Source organism: Platichthys flesus, chromosome 1, assembly GCF_949316205.1.
Source record: "Platichthys flesus chromosome 1, fPlaFle2.1, whole genome shotgun sequence".
Lineage (NCBI taxonomy): Eukaryota > Metazoa > Chordata > Actinopteri > Pleuronectiformes > Pleuronectidae > Platichthys > Platichthys flesus.
This window is the reverse complement of record NC_084945.1, coordinates 18,376,708-18,401,854: the sequence shown is the minus strand read 5'-3', so window position 1 is coordinate 18,401,854 and position 25,147 is coordinate 18,376,708. Positions and strand designations below refer to the sequence as shown.

Here is a 25,147-nt window from a genome sequence, read left to right as displayed (position 1 = left end):
GCAACTAACACTGCCTTCGAAGGTGTTTGCAACTGACTTATGTGTCATCCTACATTATTAAGTAAAGTCAAAACAACTATGACAACTGAGTGAGATTCAGTCAGAAACGACGACCACGACATCAGGTGGAAGAAAAGAATTGTGGACCTTCATATTTATCTTTCAGTCCTGCAAACTTAACCTAATCTTGAAGACAAATAGACAGAAAGACAAGAATTAATTGGAAGAACCCACAACAATGTTGTCACATTAAAAACAAATGGTTCCGCTGATCTGCCTTTCAGATATTATTCAGTTGTTTTGTGAATATGTAATCAAATGAGATGCATTTTGGTCCCTCTTATGTTATCTACATTTTGAAATCGTTTCGGTAAATGATTTGCTCTTTTAGATCGACTGTGGTCGATTCAAAATGTATATTCTGTAGGAGCCGTGGGCTTTTTCACTGCTGCACCTCCACACTGCAGTCCGTCTGTTTGTTCGCCTCCACCTGCCTCTATTTGTCAGTGTGTGTCTACAGATACATTTTACACACCGACGTCTCTAACCCAGAGGCAGGGTTAGTTTTGCTTGTGCACATGCACTATATATATTTTACATTCTGGCTGTGACCAATGTGATCATTATTCAAAATACGCTCCAACCTCCGACCCAAAGAACAAGCAATCACTGACACAATTTCCTGCATCTTACTGCTCCAGGGGGGGAATGAATTTGTGGAGTTCACTTTTTCCAACTTCGTTTTGTGTAATTATTATTCCAGCACTAGTGAAAATAAAAGTTTACTAAAAGTTTGTTTGCATTTGTTTGGGGGCACGTGGCGTCTTCATGTGGTTTGTATGCTGTGTGTGTGTGTGTGTGTGTGTGTGTGTGTGTGTGTGTGTGTGTGTGTGTGTGAGAGAGAGAGAAAGATGGATGGTTCAAATGAGTGAGAAATGACAGCCACAGTTAATATAGGCAGGTTAGGTCAACATTCACAGTGTAATTAGATATTTCAGTTACATTGAGATAATTAGTTTGCATCTACAACCACACAACAAACTGCCTCTTTCTCACACACACACACACACACACACAATCGATACACACATTAACACAGACCGAGGAAAAACTGGGTCTAGACACACAGGCACTGTTTTATTCATGATGATGTGATGGCAGTCGACGTGCACCCGTGGGGAACACGGCTTTTCTCACCTCACACCCTCACAAACACACACAAAACACACAACCCCTTTTCAGTAACCTCAGTTTATTTTACATCCTAGTCCGTAACAACACATGCACTCGCCCATGCGCACACACATAAACACATGTTGTCACAGGTCACTTTTGGGGACTTAGCATGAACTTACATCCATTTCCACTCACACACATGCACACACCCGATCCAAAAGGGTTTTGCAGGGGTTCAACCTAGAAAACCAGATGTGTCTAAATCTGGCTACTGCAACGTGTGTGTGTGTGTGTGTGTGTGTGTGTGTGTGCGTGTGTTTGTCTGTGTGTTTGAATATACTGTATTTTTGACTGCATGCCCATTTAGCTGTGTTTTTGTGTTCATGTATGTGATGAATTTGGCTTTAGGGAAACATAAAGGCCAAGCTCTTTTTAGACCAACTGATTGGTACACGCCACACACAGCATGGGCATCTGAGTCTGAACTGTTGTATAAAAGCATTTGTTCTTCTTCACTTCTTCCCAGTGTAGTGTCAAAGAACAGAAGGACATTAAGTAACCTACTGAGTAGATTTAAATAGTAAATAATCTCATACTGCAAATATATTGTATTAATCTGATCATATACGATCTTCTGGGTTTAGTTCATATTTTCACAAATCCTGTTTAAAATGGTTGTGCTCCTGCATAGTTCACCTTGCTAAAAGGCAAACTGTCAGTAAACTGTAATTAACTGTTTACAGAGGACAGCTCCAGGAGATTAAACCCCGGGGTCATTACGTCACAAAACGTAATCTGTAAATACTGCTGCCTGTACTCATACAATAACAAGTACGATGCTAAATCAGATGTGCTGAACCTGTCAATAACAAGACAAAGATCTGATGTGAACACCATCGGACATCAATGTGGCCCTGACGACACTAGAGCCTTAAGTGCTTTCGGCAAAATGTGACAGTTAAGAGCAGATTGTGTGACTCAACACAAACAGAGGCTATAAATATATCCAATGGCTCATGGATACATCATACCACATATTTTAGCCGGGGCATGTTTTGGAAATAATGTGTCCCGGTTGCCTGCAGCCAGGTCAGTCACCAGCATGCTTTGCCTCAGTGTGTTTGTTTGAGAACAGACACAACATCTAAACAAAGTTGCATTTTGGCCGATTTAAGGGATGTTCTTGCTTTACAACAACATAAACAGCTCCAATAAGACCTTGGGCTTTGCAATATCTGTGTCGGGAGAATTGGACTCTCATTGAAGAGTGGAGATTATCTAGAAACTGAGGCCTACACACTCAATCCAGGATTTTATTTCAGAAGTTCAACAATTTGAAAAGAAGACAGAGGCAGACACAAGTGCTGATCAAGGCTAATTCTTTACACCATTTTCTAGGATTACATGCAGTGTTGATGAGTGAGAGGATGGATTATTATCACGAAGATTCACGGCTCTGATGTGGTCATATATTACTCTATTTTAATCCATGTAGAGACTAAAAAATGTAATTATTTCCTGGGGAATTCGTGATAAAACTGAATCTTCAGGAAATTAAAACGAAAAAAATCAGAATCTGCCTCTTAATGAGTTGTTCCTGGACCCAGATTGTATTATTTCACAAAGTTTCCTGCTAATCCATTTAGTTATTTTGCATTATCCTGCTTACACATTCAGATGCAAACATAACTTCCATGGCAGAGGTACAAATGAATGAGCCAACTTGTTGTTTGGTTGTTTTATTGGCTCTATATTCTTGACCAAAAAACCTTTGGCTCATTCACCCGTCCAAACACAGGACATCTGTCAATCTCTCTATCCATCACATATGTCCATGCAGTAAATATTGAGAATGGCAAGTTGCACTGTTGACAGCTTGTGTTCTGAGCCTCAAGACACACTGTTGTCCATGTGTCCCGGAGCCTGAGTCTCTAAACCTCCCGCTGGGTGAGGGCGTCAGCATCATGACACATGTAAAACAGCACGTTACCAAACTGCTCTGCAGGTGTAGGAGCTCACCTCAGGCCGTGGGTGTCCCTTGACGAGACACTGGAGCACGAGTGTGTCGTTTTCTTTGATGGTGTAGATTCTCTCGCTGATGTTATCATCCTTGACGTTACATGCTGCGCCTGAGTGCACGATCTGGGCATTAGCTGGAGCTGTGAGCGGACACACACACACACACACATACAAACACACACACATACACACACACACGAACAGAGACAGGCACATAGCCATCCGGACATACACATATTCACACAAACACAGAGGGAGAGAAACCATATTACATGTTTAGTAATATCTCTACAGAAGAAAGAAGGTCATTGTTTTGTAAGTGTGTGTGATGATGAGTCTTAGTACCAGTGACTCAGATAAATGAAAGTATCCCGTTACTCCTGTATCTGCATGAACAAGACATTTTGGAAAACTGATACAGTTGATTAAGTTTGCAGATAAATTGTCCATTTTACGTAGAAAAATTGAGGTATTATATTTTAACCAAATGAGTTATTCGTCTTTTCTGTTCGGTTTATAAACCGGGGTCATCGTAACAGTGACACTGTGGAAATTTGAGGTCCTACTTTTCTGCTGCTCATCTTTGGTCTATAAAGCTGTAAACCTGGGAGCAATGTCCCAGCCACAGAGTCTACCACGCTCATTAATCCATTGTGGACTTTTGTCTGCACAGCGTAAGTTATTACCTAAGTTGTTGCCTTATGACCACATAACAATCAAAACTTACAATAAAAACCGAGAGATGTTCAGAGAACAGTTTTCCTTTCCCAATACAGATTCATATACCTGGACTTTGATGCTGGTATCAGGACGTTCCTGGTGATTTACATAAATAAAAAAGACTGAAGAACAAATGCTTACAGTGAATGGAGGTATGGAAGTTAACCAAGTAGCAGCTGTGATTGTAACCAATTTAAAAAAAGACTTTCTTAATTTGTTCAATAATAATAATAACTTGATTTGTATAGCACTCATCTAAACCACAATAATTGTGTCCAGAAGCTCAAATCCTCTCACTGATCCTGAATTCCTTCCCTTGCACCACATTCAAGTCCACTTCACAATACTGAAGAAACAACAGGCTGTGAAGGCAGCAGCAGAAATAATGGATGACAGATGCATGATGGGAGCTCTCTGCAATGGCGACAACTACGATATAAAGTCTGCACGGCACTGACCCATGAGGGCTGGCTGGCGTGCAAGTAACCTCAGATGGCTTCATCTCCCTTATGATGAAGGGAGACAGGAGGAGGGAGGGGAGCGACTGAGACGGAGCGAGGGAAGCAGCGGGTGAGGAGAAGAGGGCTGGAGAGACGTGTGAAACCCCAGAGAGAGGCGCGGGGGACAGCCTCGCACAATGATGTGATTACCATTGATTCACAGGGCGAACAAATCTTCACTGTTCTCTACAACTGTTATCATTGAGCAGACAGGAGGGAAGTGGGCAGGCTGTTCACCTTAAACCTCAACTCGATCAGACAGAACAACGCAGAGCGCGATCTGGAGCCAGAAAACCCAGTTCAGAGCGGGAGAAGACTCTGAACGTGTCTCTGTGTGTTGTCGTGTGTGGGAGAAGACGAGGCGAGTCGTTAATGTCTTTAGGTACTGGGACAAAGCGAGTGTGCCTGTCCACTTACATCTCTGCATCCTCAAGACCCAGTAGAGGAAATAAAGACGAAGGAAAAGACTGCAGGTCAGGCTCAGCTCCGGCTGAAACCATGGGGTTGTTTAAAAACCTGTGAGATCGTCTTTTTATTTTTGCTCCTAAACACGCTACACAATCTTTCACCAGGAGAAACCCTGCCCACTATGTTTGCTCATGCAAAACCAGCAAGAGAACAGATACGTTGAATCCTGCCACATCAGGCTGGAGAGGGAGAAACAATTTATATTTTTTGAAATATCGTTTGAGCCTGAGGGAAAACTAACCAAGCCCCAACCGCACCCAATGCGATCTGTGTTTTCTGTATCAAAGGGATGCAGTAAAAGTATAAGCTGCACTGAGTTTGTGTTGCCCTGTCATTCACACACCTGGCCATTGCTTGTTTACCCCGATGACAGACATCTGAAGCGTAAAAAGCAGACGGCACCTCACCACTACATTTACCTTCACCACCTGGCCCTGCAGTTTCATTCGCTGGAGCCTCCCCCAGAGGCTTCCCCACAGGCCCTCAGAGTGGTAAATAAGCCTCTTTAAATAAAAGTGGGCATTTTGGAGATCATAAGAAAATATCACAGCACATCAACATACCTGACTGGCAACTGAAAAGAATCCTTTCAACATTTTTGCTCAGCTATCATTGTGTTGTTCTTGTTTTATTGAGTGTGCAGTTTGGAGAAGAAAAGACGAAAACGGAGAGTTTGTGGTGTGATTCCCACGGTGTGTGTATGGTATCGAGTGTGCGCCTGGTAGAGTCTGTAGAAATAATGCCAGTGAACGTTTGAATTTGAGACGTAATAATCTCCACTATTATGTTTGAGGAGCCCATCCACTGAGCCTTCAATCATTCGCTCCTTCAGTCTAATCATGATTCTTCCATAGACCTCCTCAGCATACTACAGCCTTTACTTCTCTGTAGCCACACGCACACACACACACACACACACACACACACACACACACACACACACACACATACAAACTCATACCACAAAACCCACAGTATACTTCATTACTCTTGCAGCAGCTTTCTATATTTAATCAGACCGCTTTTCAAGTTTTCTCCTTAAGGTTATCTTGCATGCCGAGTGAAAAAATTAAAAAAATCAAAGGCACTTAATGTTAAACCCCTAAAAACTGATCACATGGTGTAAATATAAGTTCAACTTTAAATGCTACTTTCCAAGATATGGAAGATATCAAGTGATTTAGTTTTAGTATTAAAGATGAAAAACTCATATTATCAAATCATAATTTAACTGAAGGAGGTTGTCTGTGCACTGTTCAGCCCAGCCTCGGGTTCACACGTGGGAGCTGTCCAGTATAATTACAGTTTTTATCTGATGGATACTGAGCAGATCCAGTGGTGAAATTGGGGGTTAAGGGCCTTGCTGAAATGCTTGTTGATACCAGTTGCTCTGGGAGGTGAGATCAAGTCTTGTTTATTTTTCCCTCCCTCACATTTCCCAAGTTAGCCTACATTTGACCAATGAATGAAACTGTGACCTCTGGGCTCCAGCCTCCCCGGTCCAAATCCCAATGAATCAATCGATGGAAACGTAACGCATGAAAGTGTTAAAAGCATGAAAAACACTGTGGGGCAACTGCGCTGGAATGCGCTAAATCAGAAAGACGGGGGGGCTGATATAAATGGTGAATAATTGTCTCCTTACAACTTATTGGCGTGTCGGCATTAGTTTGCCGTCGAGGGAGGGAGGTCGGACAGAGCAGCTCCTCTGTCTGCTCTCGCCTCCAGCAGTTTAGCTGCTTCAACTGTCTGATAGACTAGAGAGGTGGGGGAGGAGGAGACGGCAGCCGGAGAGAGAGAGTGGAGGAAGAGTTGAGAGTGGATGAGTTAAAAAAAGAAGGAGGAAGAGGAAGAAGGAGGTGTGAGAGAAGCAGAGACCTAAAGCAAAACTAAAGGGGAGTGTGTGCATGTGATACAATAATAGATATAGAAGAAGTAGATGGGGATAATAGTAAGATGCAGTAAGAAGGTGTAGTCATCCAGAGAAGACACACTCACAGCTATAGGCCAGAGGGAGGAGAGGCTGCATGGGGATCAAGGCTCAGGGCAAAGGCAATGAAAGCAAAACAAAGAAGTGATGCAACAATGCAAGAACACTCAACAGGTTTCAGAAACACAGAGTCTATCTTCTAGTCTCACGCTCAGCTCAGACTGTGATCACATGAGCAAATAATAACAAACGGGACATAAAACGAACCCTCTGAGAAATCATCAGATAACAACACAACAACTTTGCAGATCTTCAATGAGGTGATATTTGTGACAATATTTCTGGTTGATCGGAGTAGTGGAGTAACATAAGATATAGGTTAAGACCATAGATTGTATAAAAAGGTGGACACACCTCCCTTCCTCCCACTGTCAAGTAATGAGGCCAAAATATCCCTGATACAAACATTTGGGCCCAGAACATTTGGATGGAGTCGGGATATCGAGATCCCACAGATACTTGTTGTTGATTGGCCCCTGAAGTTACCCTGATCCGTTAGTAGTTTTTATATTGATAAACCATTCAATTACGACCAATACTAACATTAATTGTGCTAATTTAGTAAGAATCTGAAAGGGGGGGGGGGAATTGTAGGAATCTGATTTTATAAAAGAATGCAATCATTTCATGCTATAGTTTGAATTTTGAACGTGTCATTGAATTGCAAATACAGATCTATATACAAAATCAGGCAGTTGGGTGATAAAAACACAGGATAACAAAAAGGCCACAAAAGAGGAAATGAATCAATTATCTATATAAGGCCAAAGATCCAATAGCAGAGGGGGGGGGAGTAGAAACTCTTTACAGAAGTGCTGTCCCCGTGCTGTGTCCCACTCAGAGGGGCATCAATCCAGTAAGTAGGACCGAAGACCATCAGTCATAGAAAGCTGCTGTTTTGACAGCAATCTATCTGACTCTGATTATTCATCGATCACTGTTCCGGGGGATGCTGATTGAAAGTGTTGCCCATGCATTATTGGGAACTTTCTGAGACATTCAATGCACATTAGTCGAGAGTGAAACATAACTATCGGCAAATGCCTCGTCTGATTAATTGATTCGTTGCCACCTGCCATGTTTGTTTTTGTTGAGAGGACAGGGCATCTCTCACTAAAACTAATGATGAGACAGGAAGGCTGGTGTCAAACCGCACTGACAGCTTGACAGAGTGTCGAGCAGTGCATTCCACTGTGTGTGTGTGTGTGTGTGTGTGTGTTCGCTGGTGAAAAGTAAGTGAATGTAGCCACATGCATGTGTCATCGTCTGTGTGTTTTCATGTACGCTTTACTGTATCTTGCCGGAGGAATCCCACAGACGGGCCTGGATGCTGTCGAACATGAAGTCACGCACAGGATGATTGATATGCGTAGTTACTTTATGGGAGCTGCTCATGCATGCTGATGAGCTGTGACTCAATTCACTTCATTCACAAGAGACCGTTTAGACGCATTGGCCCTTCCCCTGCCATTACCAGCCGGAAGGAGAGGAAAGGAAAGGGAAAGTATAGTAAAATAAGGAAAGGAAAAAGGAAGGGAAGGTAATAAAGGAAAGGGAAACAAAGGTAAAATAAGGAAAGGGTAAAAAGGAAAGGAGGGAAGGAATGGAAAGGACAGGAAAAGATAGGAAAGGAAAGGATATGGAGAAGTTAAGAGCAGTGGAGGGTTGCTAGATACCTAAGAGAAAAGTCACAGACTGTATCGATTAACACAGCAAAATACACACAAAAAGCAGCCTTATGACCAAAAGTGCGGGTGACTCATGTTGCCTCAGCATTTTATCAGGATTCTTCTTGGCAGACGGGATGGAGGAAGATCAAATGGTTCATGTCACGACCCCTTTCTTTACATTTTGGCCCGATGTAACTCTAGATATCAAAACGCATCGGGGAACATTGATTTAACTTTTGACCTGACAGTTAAATTGCCGTTATAAATGAAAGGACCAACCCGAGGTAACTTCTTTGGTGCTTTCAGTAGACTGTAAATTGCTGATCCCCTGCTTACACGCCCATATAAACACACATAAAGGAAGAAATAGATTTACTGTATTTTTCTATTTATAAATCTAATTTTTTCCAAAAAATCCTTAAATACACCTGGGTTTTGAATATATTTCATAAAGTTGCCTAAATGTTTATCTGTACCAATAAATACACACAATCTTCTTTTAATGAGCAGAGTTTCTTCCATAAATTCATGAATCTCATTAGTACTGATTTCGGTGGCCGGTTTCCAAACCCAGAGTGTGCCTGGATAAACACCAGCAAGCTGCCTTGTTCTCTGCCTTGTGTCTTCTAATTTGAATCTTGATGCGGAGCAAAAAACATCTACATCTCATTTAACTGTTTTTTTGACTGAGGGCAGGTTCAAAGTTTAAAATGGGGGAGATAACTGATATTACTGATCCCAATTTGCATGCACATCCTAATGAAGTCTAGTCTTCACTATAAATAGAGACAGATATTCAAACATACAATTATTTAATTATTAATTATTCACATACTTTTTCCTATGAGTCAGATTACAAAGTGTCACGATTTAGGCTGATTACAATTCTTTAGATACCATAGAAGTTGACGAAAACGAAAATTTAGAGAGAAAATAAGCAATATATTTGACCTTTTGCCTCCATGCAATATCGTGGGATTTGTGTTGTATAAAACAATCAATACTGAATAATTCAGTGTTTGCTTGTCAGGGTATTTGGGCCATATTGAGTGGGGGAGAGAAGCAATCGAATGAAGAAAAAGTCTAAATATGTTGAAGTAAAGCGTGAGGAGAACTGGTGCTCGTTGGAGTTTAGATCCAAAATCTAGAACCAATCTCATTGTTTGTTAGAAACTATAAAACCCATTTGATTAATAAGCAGATCTAACCAATCAGAGTCAGTTAGAGTCAGTTTCCAACACAATCTTTTCCAAGCCCTGATACGTATGGTAATGTAGTGCTGATGAGTCAAAAGATGAGATGCTCCACATTCCTAGTTTGAAACCAGGCGACAGGCACATCTTCTGATATTTCCCTCTTAAATGACACGGAGAAGATAAAGTAAGAAAACCCTGATATCTCCTGTTCGAGATCACACGAACACCAAGAGAGATGGTGAAGGTGGTGACAGCAAGGGGTCCCATGTAAATTAAAACACACACATACCCTCCCAGAGCGCATAAGAGAAACTGCTTTTCTAAATAAATAATCAATCTCTGTATTTGCTCACTCTCTCCTCTCTTTGACTTGTATTTTATCTGTTTGATGCATGTTTGTGCTGTTGTTCATGTTAACGTGTGTATGTGTGCGTGTGTATGTGTGTGAGTGTGTGTGACTGTTGAAGCTCAACCGGTCCTTCGTGTTAACTCGAGGAGGAAACAAAATATAGTGAGCCCTTTTTCTCTTAAAGCGACGGTAACCTACATAACTGTGGAAACGGCGTGTTCCAGAATATCATGCTTACATCATCAGGAATTAAATTAAAGGATTATTAGCTGAGTTTTAACAAAATACTCATAATATACTTATTCATTATGAAATACATTTTAATGAAATACCTACCATTCATTTATCTCAATAAAACATATGTATATATGTATCTTGGCTCCCACAATGAGGTGTATTTGGTTCAAAATTCGACTTCTGTGTGGTTTCCTATGTGGACGCCTGCTGGAATATTCCCTGGTGAATGTGCCAACAGTACCCAAAGCCAACCTCTACAGTAGAGCTTTGATTATGCTTTCATTCATAGCACCCACACGTATCAACAACTCTTCTAGGATCCTGAAGTCAGCAGGTCAGGGTGTGTTCGACTGTGTGATACATGCTGTAATACAGGGAGTGCGTGTGTGTGTGTGTGTACCACTGTTTGTCGGTGACTGTTTTCAATCACCGTCTCTTTAAGAGGACAAAGGGATTGTCCAATCAACAACAGTGTCAGATAACAGCAGAGGCTAATAAATAAAGGAGGATCGTTGGAGAGCACAGGGTAAATTTGAGAATCAAGAAAGGAAAAAAAAGGTAATGGAAAAGAGAAAGGGAGAGGCAGCGGTTTCCTGGCAGCACTGCATACTTTCATATCCAAGTAAAGTGGACCTTTGAAATATTGTTGGTTATAGATTATTGGCCGGCAGAGAACACGCAATCCTTGAGGAAAGGAACGAAAGACAGAAATTCAAAGGACTGCAGTGTTGTCTGTATCGACTTTCCCTTAGCCATACCTGAGGTTTTTTTTAACATCAATGTGCAGCTTCAGAGAGTCCCCCCCCCAGCTGTGATGACCCCTGGGCTCCTCTCTGGGTTTGATGTGCTGCTAATCTGTACCTCTGTTTGCTCTGCAGGTAGCTGATTAGCGTGATCTGCAACACCGGTGGCGCCCAGTGTGTTCCAGGTTACGCAAGTCTTGGCTGCAGTCTACCCGCTCCCTCGGTCTCCTCTCCGCAGGCGCCCGGCATCGTGGGCCTTTCCTCACACCCGAGCCTCCCCACTCGCACTCCGTCACACGGTGTAAATCTGTTTGTAGTCACGCTCACGACTGAAGGAAGCACCCTTCTTTAAGGTGGAGGGTATAAATACAGCGGCAAGCTTCAGGATTAACTCCCCTCTCTCCCAGGGAACGTGGAGCTGTCGTAACTTTTCCTAACCAGTGCTTTTTAGTGAATTTCCCCCAGTGTGGGATCAATAAAGTCTTATCTTAGTATCTTTTTCCACAGTAGTATTTAATCCTTAACGAAATGTAACCTCTTCATATTTTGTCTTACACCTTACATCAAGAGCTTAAGCATCCTTCAGGCATTCACAGGAAACACCTCAGATTTGACAGACTAGCCCCCATGTTTTAGGTATTTAATTTGCCATTTAAATTAGTTTAATCTGGTTAAATACCATCTTCTTCTTTCACCTTTACCCATTACATGTTTTATTTGTGTTGCGGGCAACCAACTGCACCAACCAAGGTGAAGGTCAAAATCCATTGCCAAACATCTACAAATGCCCTAATATGAAACACACATCTTATATCATATTATATCTGTTAAAATGGGATAATACTGCAGGGCCGAGGCAACACAAGGCCACAGCCAAATAAAGAGCTACATTTAAATTGCTTGTGAAATGATGACAGAAAAAGATTAAATTAATAAAAATGCCATTTTTTGTGAGGTTTACCGGTGTTGCGTCTGTGTAGGAGGGCTGGAGTGATGTCAAGTGATCAGGGGTTTGTAGAGCATGGTCATACATGGCCTGCACTCCAGGATTAAAAGATAGAGAGAAGAGAGCGAGAGAGCGCTACCGAAAAGGAATGAAAACCGCTCAGATCTTTGAAACGAATGGACAGAAGAAGAGATGAGATGAGAGGGGACAGGGAAAGAGGATTGAGAAGAGGATGACGTAAAGGGAAATGTGTGACAGGCATCCTTTTGTGATAGAGCTCCATTATCAATCTGTCCTCTGAATGTCGACTGTGTATAAATTGACAGGCTGAGAAACAGGAGGAGGGAAGAAGGTGCAGACAGTTTATTTTAGACCAGCTTAATACTATTGAGTTTCATGAGAACAATTACAGGTTGTGTTGATATCCAACCCTCCTCCACAAAAGAAGACTTCTCCAGTATCTGTTAATCTTCTCTCGTCCGTTACTGTCCGCAGGTGAAACTTTATTTTCTCCTGCTACCTATTAAAACAGGATCTAATCAGTATATCTGCAGCATATCTGTCTGCACGGGTTGCTTAATAACTTGTTTTATTTTCTACCATTTAACACTTGTAATTGTGTGTTGCATTCGCCGCCAACACGCAAGAGAACGCACAAGCACAGGTGAACACCACAGCTGCTGCTCTGCTAACGTACTTCCTCTGCTATGAACGTTGTTGAATGACTAATACCAGTACTGATAAACTGATGATCTGGTGAGGACAGTGTAATGCAACACACCCTGTCCTTCAGCAGAATAACTATTACACACTGTGTTATTGACATGCTGTATATACTGCATATTTATATATATATGTATATATATGTATACTGTATGTTAATACTTCTACCCTCATTATTAAAATATTTATATTTATAATCTTATCATAATTAGATATTTCCCTTGCGCTGCTAATTCCTTGTGCCGCTGTGTCAATTGTGGATTTCCTCTACCCTGGATCAATCAAGGTACATCTTATCTTGTCTTATCTTATCTTATCTTATAATATCTTATCTTATCTGGGGCTTATCTTTCTAAAAAAATTTATTGTCGCTGAAATTGGACTGAAGTCGGTTTTATTTATCCCAAAGAAAGGAAAACACTTTTATTTTGAGCCCTAACAGCACATGAGTGTGCATCTGATATGTTGATTAGAATTAAATGTGCTCAGACACAGTTTTAAAAGCACAAAAAACACAAATGTTCCTACATATGAGATGAGAGATAAAGGTGAGATTAGTGTTGCTAAAAACAAGAGTAGCTCTTCGCCTGAGGGGGGGTAAAAGCATCATGGCTTCTGACAGTTTTGTTGAATTAAGTAAATGCAAAGTCACAACTTTGGCAAGTGTTACATTGGTGAAATTTGGTTGTTTTGACATACATATAAAATGATACTAGTTTTTGATTGTCTATGATATTTGATCTTAGCTGAACAAAACCAGACACAACCCCTCTATGCCTGCTCTCCCGTTTCACTTCCCCATGCACTCTCTGTGAAGTTTAATATCAAGAAGAGAGAAATTAATAATGAAAGACAGAAGAAGAAGAACACAAGAGATGGAGCCGCCGCTGATTCACGAGTCATGCCGCCTTTGAGAAAAAAAGAAGACGTGACTCTTAAGTCATGTTTAAGATTTGCACTTCACACTTCCTACATCATCATTTCCACAGGCCACTGGGTCTCTCAGGGCAAAGAAAGCATCTGTTACAACAAGACAATTCAATGAGAGCAAAGTATGAGGGAGAAACAGGCAGAAGACAGAAACAGCTGGCAAGGCTTCTAAACTGCAATGAAGATTGTGTTTCTTCTGTGTGTGTGTGTGTGTGTGTGTGTGGGTGTGTGTGTGTACAGCATATGTCACACATACCACCTCAGGTATAACATATGGTCATTGTCAAGGTAGCTTTTTGGGAGCAGGATGGGCACGGTAAGAAGACAAAAGGAGAAGAGTCTCTGTTTTCCATTTTCTGTGATTATACTGTGATGGAGAGGAGAGGACAAGTGGTAGGGAGGAGGAGAAAAGGTGTGGAGGTCATGTGCCTCACTTCATCTGTCTGCCTGACTGTCAGTCTGACCTTATTCTACTCAACCATAATGCTCACTCTGCACACACACACACACACATACACACACACACACACACACACACATACACACACAGATGTGCGTTCACACACCGACCAACAGCACCAGATAACATGAGACAGACAAGATTTGACACACAGTGGCAGCGAATGAACTAAAAAAGTATTATTGTGTGTGTGTGCGTGTGTGTGTGTGTGTGTGTGTGTGTGTGTGTGCATATCCACAGTTACTGCAGCAGAGCAGCCGACAATGCCTGCTGGTCAGTTCAGGTGAAGTAAGAAAGGATGGACTGAGAAATGATGAGAAGAGAGTGAAAAAAAAAAAGGAGCGCGAAGAAACGCTTGAATAAAAAGGTCAGAGTCAGAGCGAGGCAGGTGTGTGCATCTGTGTGTGTGTGTGTGGATGGGGGGGGTTGTCCTTACAAGTCGAGTGCAGACAAGATGTTCAAAAGGAAAAGTGGCGAGATATTATGCATTCTCTCTGTCATGCTAATAAAATGACTGAAATTGGAAAATTGAAAATGACAGAAAAAAGGAAGCAGACTCAGTCGCAGACAGAGAACTGCTGAGACAGACTCAAACACAAAGAGAGAGAGGGGAAACAGGCTGAGGTAGAACCGTTTATACAAGTGCAGTGTGTAAATCATGCAGGGAGGGAGAGTGGGAGAATGTAAAAAGGAGAAAGAATTAAGAGCAGGTAGAGGTACAGACTAAACGGTGACACCACTGAGAGTACGAGACAGAGAAAAAGAGGAAGAATGGAACAATTACCTCACATCTTAAACAAACCTCCCTGTGAGCCTGTCACAACAGCCGCACTCTGGGTAGTGATATTAGTGGCGCAAAGAGCCATTGAAGCCATTTTACTGAAATAATACTTCATTAATGTGTCACACTTCATTTCACACAGGCTTCAACCAGCTGCTATCAGGATTTAATGAAGTGTTGGCTCATAATGAAGGCGGGTCTTCACAACAGTGAAGACAGAACGCCAGGAATTATGTTCATCTGGATGGATGGATGAATGGATGAATGGATGGATGGATGAATGGATGAATGGAGCTTAAATCAGAATGGTAAATGATTTTAAACAACTTGTTCTTCGACTTCTGGAAATACTTGTGTGAATTGTGTGTTTGATTGTTTTTGGGCTTATGAGAGAGAATTAAATAGTGCTGACTGATGACACATTGTTACCAATTGGCTCAAGCTAAGTTGAGCCAATTGGTAAAAATGTGCAGAAGATGATATGTCAAAAAAATTATTTTGTTCTTCGCCAAAGTTTCCAAAAAGAAGAATCGGCAGATTCCTGGTAAATCTAAGTAAAAAGGCACTTTGTATTAAGTTGTCCCATGGATGTTCAACTTGAACCTCTGGTGTATATCTCTAAACATTATTCCTTATTTAACGTGTCACTGATACAAATGCTATGTTAATGTTCATCTAAAAAATCTAGAATGGCCGCCCTGCAGTTGTTTGCCTCCACCAGTCAGTTCGGCTTCAGTTCCACCAGATGTTCCTGAAATCCAGAATAATATGAGGTCACCGTGACCTTTAACCACTGAAATCTAAGAATTTGATCTTTGCGTCCAAGTGAAATATATTGCGATGTCATGTCTAAAAGAACACAAGGTAACGGTGACATTAACCTTTTACCAAGTTAACATTTTTACCAAATTTGAAGAAGGCCCCTAAAGTATTTGTGAGATGTTGCATTCCAAAAACATGTTTTATGTTCACAGTAACCTTGACATTTGACCTTGGACCACAAAATTCCAATGAGTTCATCTGAAACTTCAAATGAACATTAAAAGAAATTCTCTCATGGCATTCCCGAGATATCATGTTCACGATGGGGAAGACAGACAACACGATGTCTTCCACTAGCTGTAACCAGCATGAAGGAATCAAAACACTGGGAAATCAGAGTGCAGAATCTGTCATAGTTAAAGAACTCATAACATGAGGCTTTGACTGAGTAAGTGTTCTTCATGAGAATACAAGAACTAAGAGAGTACATGTTGCTAAGCTAAGATTCAGATTTGTCTGTCCCTGTTAAGAGGAGAACGTTTTTAGACACGATAAGTGTGTAATGTAACACTGTCTTCTCTCTGCTTAACTTGTAACTGTTTATCATTCAGAGTAAGAGAGCTGTGGAAAACTGTTAAGGTGTAAGGGGGCTAACATCTGGAACATCTGGCAAAGACGAGCCATGATAATCACAGCTACTGACTATGAGTGTGTGTGTGTGTGTGTGTGTGTGTGTGTGTGTGTGTGTGTGTGTGTTGGAGTGGAGGAGAGAAGAAGGCAGGAAAAAAGAAGAGGACACTGCTTGTGAAAAAGTAAATCTGTCTCATTCCAAACCAACTCATCTTAATAACGCGCTTTGCTCTGCCCTTGACACATGCTGCAACGTTTTGATAAGCACGACTGTAAACAAAAACACCACATGGCTGATTTATAGTACACAACAAATATAATGTAGCCTCTCTGAAAGTAGACATCCCACTCCCTTAGCATCATGTCCAGTGTGAACAAGTTCCAGTATTTATAAGGTGAGAGGAACAGAGCTGGACAAAGAGGACGAAAGATGGGGGGGGGAAGGTTTCAAGAGGGAGAATTATTTAGTCACTGATGTGAAAGTGAGAGTTTTAATACAATTTCACAATGCTTTGCAATTGCATTCTGGGTAATAAGACGATGTGTTTGTAAGAACAAGCTTAACACACATGCCACATACAAATGCGCACCTATGCTGTCCCTGACCTTGTTTTCAAGAAAAACTGAATGGTGAAAAGTGAAAAACATCTTTGTGTGTGTGTGTGTGTGTGTGTGTGTGTGTGTGTGTGTGTGTGTGTGTGTGTGTGAAGTGCCATCAGCTATGATGAATTATCAGCTATAGGCCCTGCCCTGGATGAGCCCTCAGATGAAATAGGAGCAGCGAGCTGTGAGCCAAAACCTGACAGGGGTAACTTACCAAGGATAACCTTGATGTGCTTTTTGGCTTGAAAGCCAAAGATGGGTCAGTGGGAAACACAAGGTGAGGCGTGCAGGTTAATCTGTGTGAGAAGACTTGTTTTTTTGATACTTGAAATGCAATGTTTGTTAAGAAAGATGATATAAAATCTACTATAGCAGACATGTGCTGCCATGGTTGCTGTTCACAAATCTAGTAGATCTGGTCTGAGCTCTCCCTCTGGAGAGGTATCCTCCAGTGGACCTCTGCAAACACAAGGTTGAAAAGTGAGTATATCTGCAGCATTATCCTGCTAAGATTGATTTGGTGCGAGAGCGTATCCCTGCATGTACTGAAAAGACAGCACATCACAGGACCGACACTTATACACAAACATTTGACTAGATTGCAGTTTCACTGTGACTGGCTGAGAGACATATTACTGATGCATATCTCACAATATACTTTCCTTCCACGTGATTGTTCTCCCCCTGGGCTACACAGGCATCACTTATTTTACTGGGAGGAAAATGATGTGACAAAATTGCTGTTTTCAAATCTATGGACTGTATGAATAGACTGAATGAGCCTCTATCTGTTCATGTGGTTTCAAAAAGACATGTTGATCTGCATGTGTGGAATAATTTAGTGCTACTCCAGCCAGCCAGATCAACCAGCTGTCAATCATGTCTTTTGTACAGATGGAAGGAAGCCAACAGTCAAACAATACTTCGAGCATTTCTAAGATTCTGAGTAATATGATGTTTCCAATACTGTCAAAGTGAAACTGTTAAAATTCGTCTCTGGTCAAAGAGTCTGTTTTTCTCTGTGTTTGTGGAGTGAACATTTGGTTGATTTAACTGTTGTAGACACCTGATGTCTGTGTTTCTAAACTCATGGAAAACAGAGGATGTCTTGGAATCTAAAGCTTTGAATTTATTTTCAAGTCAGGTTATTTTTTTCGAAAGTGGGTGGTTTGGGGATATTTTTCTGACATCTTAGAGACTACAGATCTGATATCTGCAAATGGTCCAACACTGGCTCAATCAGATATTGTTTTTAAAGTGACAAAGTGGTGAAGCTGCATGTTGCAGCTGAACACCCCTCACCTCACCCTCCCCTCCCCTTCCTTCAGCTTTCATAAAAACTCAAAGGGTGTTTAAAGGGTAAATAAACAACAATTTGTATAATTTAGATGAAAAACACTCGTGAAAACATCCCTAGGATTAATTTGTATTTAATTTCTGTCAACAGATCCGTTTCACCTAAATCTTACACACTGGACATTTAATAAGAGCACTAGGAGACCTGTGCATTTTGCTCGAGGCTCCACCTAACATAGTATGGAGATATTTTACACTGGATTTAATTGTAGCTACTTTTTTTGATAATTACGAACAAACACTCTATACAGTATTTATACTTTTCATTATGATTGTTGCAGTTTGAAAGCAAAACCAAGCTGCCTGTGTCCTTAGAACAGAATCAGGATCGAGGTTTGTTTCCAGCATGGAAGGAATTAGCTGTTGCGTTCTTTGCAGATTCATAAATATTAAAAATGTAAAATAGCAAACAATATTAAATAGGAAAATATTACAAGCAATAGCGAAGGACTGTTCAATATGTTGTAAAAGAAATGATTCCAGTCTCTTCCACACAGTATGACGTGCACTACACTACTCAGTCTCGGTTAATAATCAAAATAAATATTGCTGATCTAGAAACTTGGGGGAAAGGCATGTTTCAAGGGAGACTTTAAAATTTCTTCTGACAGAGTATAAAGTTCTTCAATAGAGAAAACAACCTGGACAGAATAAACACTCTGAGAAAACAACCTTACACTAAAGGTTTTACACTTTTAGAAGGTATCCATGTCAGTCTGCCTGTCTGCTGCAGGTATCTTCCATATCTTTCACTATGATACGGCCTCTGTCCTGCATGACACATTTCAAGTTATACATGTAAGGATAATATATTACAGCTAAACTGCAATTCCATGCAGAGAGAATAACATTGAGGACAGAAAGAGATCCCTGGGGATTATTTGCCCACTGACGACACATCAGATACGGCCTTAGCAGACAGGAATGAACAGTAAGCCCCAAAGCTGATTGCCAGGGCAAGACGTCCACATCCAATCACGAGCTTATAGAGGAGAAATATGCAGCCAATTGAAAAAGTGGAAATCTGTGCCTCTTGACTGAGTGCATGGTGATGAGCGAACACTCAATCTGCAACATGCTCCAGCTTTCTTTCTCTCCAAGGTAACTTTCTTGTCTGGGATTGTTCAGCTAAAAATATCAGTTTGAGTCTTTTCAACTTCCCCTTTCCTTCTGTGTGTCTCTTTATCTCTGCGAAAATTGCTATAGTATACTCAAGAGCACTGCGTCCATTAAAAGGAAGGTAAGTGAGGCGAAGTGGCAGTATCGTACTGCAGAGTCATTTGTCCATTAAATGTTGATCGCAACAATTGCCAGTGCAGACAAAAGCCAGATGCTACTGGGTGTTAGTGGGTTTTTTAACCAGAGGAAAAGGGGTTTCATTGTTGTGGTGAATTCTTTAAACTGTGGTAAGGCAGTGTAGCCATGCATAGTCGGAAAACAGAGCTTGGAGGGCTCCACTGGTTGGGAAGGTGCTGCTGTCATGTTTTGCTGAGGCATATCTTTTCACGATGGAAGACCATATTTCCCAGAATTGCAAAATAAGCCACAAAAAACAAATACACTCCCCGACTAAACACTTTTGAAAGACAGCCAGTGACTCACCCTGTGTTATTTAACAGCAAATTAAATATTAAGCAGCAGCTGAGAACAGTCAGACTCAACCCCCCCGAGAAGGCTGGATAGTAAGACAATAACAGATTGAACGAGGAGGGAGATAACAAACGGAATGATAATGAGAGGCAGAGAAAGGACAAGTGGTGGAAGACAGGAAAAACAACAAGATATGAAAGTGACACCAATGTAAATACAGTGGTGTAGATTCACACAGTAAACACAGTGAGTCTGCTCCCTGCACTCACGCCTCAGTCAGAACTCCAAATACTGCTCATTTACTGCGTGATCAAAACGTAAAATAGCTAAGACCAAACAATTATGGAAGTTGAAAAGATGCAATTGTGTTCTTAATAACTCGCCAAATATGAAATTATCTGCAGAGGATGCTTTTCTGAAAGGAAACTCTCACACCGAGTGCTGTTTCTGATACTTCAGAAGGGTAATAATTCAATCAAAGACTTTGTGAAATTGGTCATGGGCGAGTAATTCAACACAAAAAAATATAATTTAATCAACACAATTTATAGAACCAGTCCAGTGAGCAACAAAGGGAAGAAACAGCTACAATCAGCTTGAGTTTCTTTTGCATGTTTCATAACAAGCACAACTGGAATGGCACTTGGAGTTAACACCTCCACCAAGGCCCAACAGTCCTCTAAAGAAACAATCTGCATGTTCACTCCCCTGAACATGCAGATTGTTGTCTGTGCATTATGCGCTGAGAAATAAAGAAACATGTTGAAACACTCATCATCTCATATGATCTGCACCAAAAATAATGGAATGTAATCAGGTTCTTTCCTGGCCAAGAACACATCCTTCCACTAAATGTACTGGTAATCTGTCCAAAAGAGTTTTGAGTGATACTGTTAATGATCACTTTTAAACTTTAAGTCTCAACTGTGCAGGATTCACCGTGCTGTATTCATCTGCCTGTGCAATCCAAACACTTTACATATCTTCACACTGCATATATTTCACCTGTCTTTACACTGCATACCAGTTTAATTATGTTCAAATGTTTCTATATATGTTTTAACACTTGAGTATCGCACGTTACTTATTAAGGGCTGATGCCTTTTTGACTTTTGCTGCTGATTTCCTCATTGTGGGACTAATAAAGGATTATCTTATCTTATCTTATCTTATCTTAATCGACAGACACAACCACAAACAAAAAAACAAAAGGTAACCTCTTTGGTGGGGTTAATCGGAAACAAGCTTGATGAGCGTGTCTTTATTTGTGTGTATGAACGCACCGTGCCATTTACATATACTGTACACGTAAAAAAACAAAGCAGCATAAACCAATTATCCAGGTATAGTTTTTTGTGCATGCACACACACACACGCACACTCACGGGCACACACGCTCGCACACAAAGCATCAGGCCCTTTGAGCCCTCTGTGTTGTCATCTTAGCACCTCTGTAGTTTCACTCTGGGCTTCAGAAAGAGAGAAGTGGGGAAAAAACAAGACAACAGCATCTTTTGAAGTCTCCTCTCTCCTGTTTTGTCAGAGAACTTTGACAAGTGTGGAGGAGGAGCGCTGATGAGAGCACGAGGAGATGGCTCCTAATTGGCTGCATGAGGAAGAGAAGGACGAGGCTTCCTGATCAAACTTAGAGCTGTGAGTGGCAGCACGTGTGTGTGTGTGTGTGTTTGTGTGCATGGTTATAACACACAGTCAGGCTACAGCTCCACAATGAACACACCTGTAGCCCCTTTTTGCTAGCCAATAGAAAAACTAAATTCATGGATCACTTTATCTTGCAATTTGGTGTCATTGGAAATAATGACATCTGAGGTAAAAGAGAGCATCAACGTACAAAAAGGAGAACACTAGCTGACAGTTAGCAATACACAGGAAACCATTCTGAATGTGGGACTGAGAGGCTGATACAAACGTCCACAGTTTCATTTTGCCACACAGGACAACGCAACCGTAGCTGCAGGGGCAGCCTGGATCCTCTCATTAGTTTACTAATGGAAAAAACCTAATTTTGCATTTCACAATTACCACTATAACAAAACATTCATGTATAGATTAAACCGCTTATCCTGTGAGGGTTGCGATGGCGGCGCTGGAGCCAATCCCAGCTGACACTGGGTGAGATGTGGGTTACACTCTAGACAGGTCGCCAGAGCATCACAGGACCAACTGACAGAGACACAACCATTCACACTCAGACCTACAGTGAATTTAGAGTTTAGAACAATTTCAACCTTGATCTTAATCTTAATTCACCTAAATCAAATCACCCTTATTAGAAGACACTGACACAAAAGTGTCATTACATGTACAGTTAGGGCAAGCTCTAAATGTTGCACATCTTATGTATCGTCTTGATGTTAGTTGAGTTTCAGGTAACATAACATGCCAATATGGTGAATCTACTCAAACAGTCGGACTAACATTTGATGGCGTGGTCAGTTGAACTCAATAATGTTTCTAAACTTGCCACGGTGGGAGAAATCATTACAAAAAAATGTGAAACTTAACCGGGCACATGCCTGTGATGAATGCATTCCAGCACTACGCCACTGTATAGAGGTTTAAATTCTGAGAATGACCAGACAGCAGTAATGCAGTATTTCCCCGCAATAGTAATTCAAATTCAAAACAACCTTATCTGTCCCCGGAGGGCAATTCAAATTAATGTAGATTGAAAGATTGAGCGCTGCAGTAGGAGGGGAGGTTTCTATAATGGCTGCTACATATACATCGTTCTGCAGGAATACAGCAAGATATCAAAGAAACACCGACTTGAACCGGAGATACAGTATAAAGACACCGCAGCTGTCCTCCTCCGCTTCTCTCATATACTGTACCTACAGCCACACGAGTGATTAATTACTTTGGATATTCTGTCAAACTGAGAGTTCTGTCACGTCCTGACAAACGCAGCACAATATGGGCCATTGTGGAGGAGAAGAGAAATATGTCACAATAAAGAGACAAGACACTCTATAATGTGCACGGTCACACACCCAACAGCTCGTTGATCAAATTCCCAGCTGCTGTTTGAGTCTCGCAACCAACTCTTCAACATAAGAAGCTGGAAGGAGAAGAGGAGGCAGAAGAAAGTTTAATCAATAGACGTAGGGAAAGAAGGGATTGAGAGAGAAACTGGGGAAGCAGAGAAAGGTAAATTCGATAGTCAAGAGTGAAAGGATGCAGAGAGTGGGACATGAGAAAATAAACAGAGCAAAAGGGAAAGAGGAGGAAAATTCTCAAAAGAGGACACAAAATGAGAGAAGGTAAGGAAGGCAGAACAAGACAGAGAAGAGAAGACAGCGACAAAGCCTGTAGGGGCGAGTGGAGAATACGGAAGTCGAGAGCGAGCAATGTACTGTCACGGAGTGAAATGCCACCCAGCCTGTCACATATCTCTACAATATTAATTACACTGTGCCACGCTTCTGAATAATGGAACAGCCCTATTTAACCAGACTGAATAATTTAGCAGCTGCTTGGCCTCGTGTATATAACGGGATCGATAAGCACCGAGCACAGGTAATGAAATTCCAAAGGGAACCTCAAGGAGGGAAGTGGAGTTCACCTGCACTCCGAGTCAGACCTCATCCAGACTGCCTCTGTGTGTGTCTGTGTGTGTCTGTTTGTACATTCTGTAGTGTTACTTTACTGCTCCATTACAATGTACTTAAGATTACAGTACCTTGAGAATCCTTTGTGTGTTATCACCGACATACATGCCTCATTTTTGCTTTAATTAGTTAGTTATCCATGATATGGATGACTGAGAATCTTCACAGATAGGGGCCATATTTACAATATTATACAATATTTTCAATAAAGATGCAGTCAATGTACACTTCATAAAAACACTACAACCTAAGTGAATAGGCTTCATACAGTGGAAAGCAAAGATGTCAGTAGAGGAAATAGGCTCTGGTCAAGATTGAACATTCAGACAGACCAGTCCCTGTGAGGAACGTCTCCTTTATGTCTGCATGTGTCGCCGAGGTAATATAGTCCCCACAGTGCATTCATGTGTGAGCGAGTGTCTATGCAAATGACTTGAAGGGGTCTCTCTCTCTGTGTGAGTGTGTGTGTGTGTGTGTGTGTGTGTGTGTGTGTGCATGGGCCAGTGTGTTGGTCGGGCTCAGGAACTCCGTTCACAATTAATCAGCCCTGCCATCCTCCCCTCCCCGGGAAATGGATGTAAGCAAAAAGTTAAAAGACTTAATTCATAAATAAATCGTACAGTAAATAATGGGTGTTTGTGTTGCCCCTGACAGTAGACAAGGCTGAGGGAGAGGATTTACTCTCACCCGCCGCACATGCCGGATGAAGCAAGACAGCTGAGGATAATAAATATGCATCGCTGGTGGCTGGCAGCGAATACAACAGGTACAAAAAGGCAAGAGTAAAGGAAGAAGGAGGAGAATGCAAGAGGATCAGGAATATAAGGAAAGAAAAGAGAAGGACGAGTGATGAGACCTTTCATTCGTTCAGTAGATTTTGAAATAGCGTGCAGCAGCATAGAAGTGCTCGTACTCTTCTGACGTTCACTTGTATTAAATCACCCATGGCGTCAACTGAAGGCTTTGCTCAAAACGAAACAGCCCCTACAAATTAAAATGTCACAAATAAGTACAAAGATCAAATTTAACATTATGACAAAATGATCTCCCTTTAACACACTGTGTGGAGGATGGACACACTGAGGACACAGCAAAGAAGAAAACCCCAGCAGGGAATAAATACTAAGTGCGTTGAGAAAGGATACAACGCTCAGATGTGTTTCTTAGGCTCAGTGTGTTCGGTGTTTAAACACACGCAGGAGCACCACTGTCCATGCTTTACTTTTTAAATATGCTTCCTCACAACACATGCTCAACACGCCATGAAATTATGAAATATTCACACGCTAAGAGGAGGTGAGGGAGATAATCACATGCACACAATCTACTTACTCAAGCATATATTTTTCAGTTTGCCATGCATCCTTAGAGGCACTGAGCCATAGCCTCTGGACTTAATACACTTCCTCTCTCCCTCTCTCTCTGTGTTTAAGCTTCTCCTTTTCTTTCTCTCTCACCCATTATCAGCTCATTTTCTGGAAAAACACAACCATCACTGAGGTCATTGTCTCTCGATTAGAGGTCATTATTGTGTGATGAAGCGCACCTCTGAGCACCGCCTGGAGCAACAACAACCCTTGTCCATTATCCTATTTCCTTTTTCTCCATTTCCTCTGGTCAAGATATAATTTAAATACAAAGGGATGAGGCCTAATGCCTCAGCATC

At 41.4% G+C, this 25,147-nt stretch overlaps 1 protein-coding gene across 1 annotated transcript in view; it reads right to left on the bottom strand.

Annotated features, from left to right (window-relative positions):
- LOC133957606 (MAM domain-containing glycosylphosphatidylinositol anchor protein 1-like) overlaps positions 1-25,147 on the bottom strand; it is a 62,395-nt gene that overhangs the window by 13,907 nt on the left and 23,341 nt on the right. Inside the window, exon 3 of the mRNA XM_062392994.1 lies at positions 3,196-3,335. Within this exon, the coding sequence (XP_062248978.1) occupies positions 3,196-3,335 (140 nt within the window). The remainder of the gene's footprint in view (positions 1-3,195; positions 3,336-25,147) is intronic.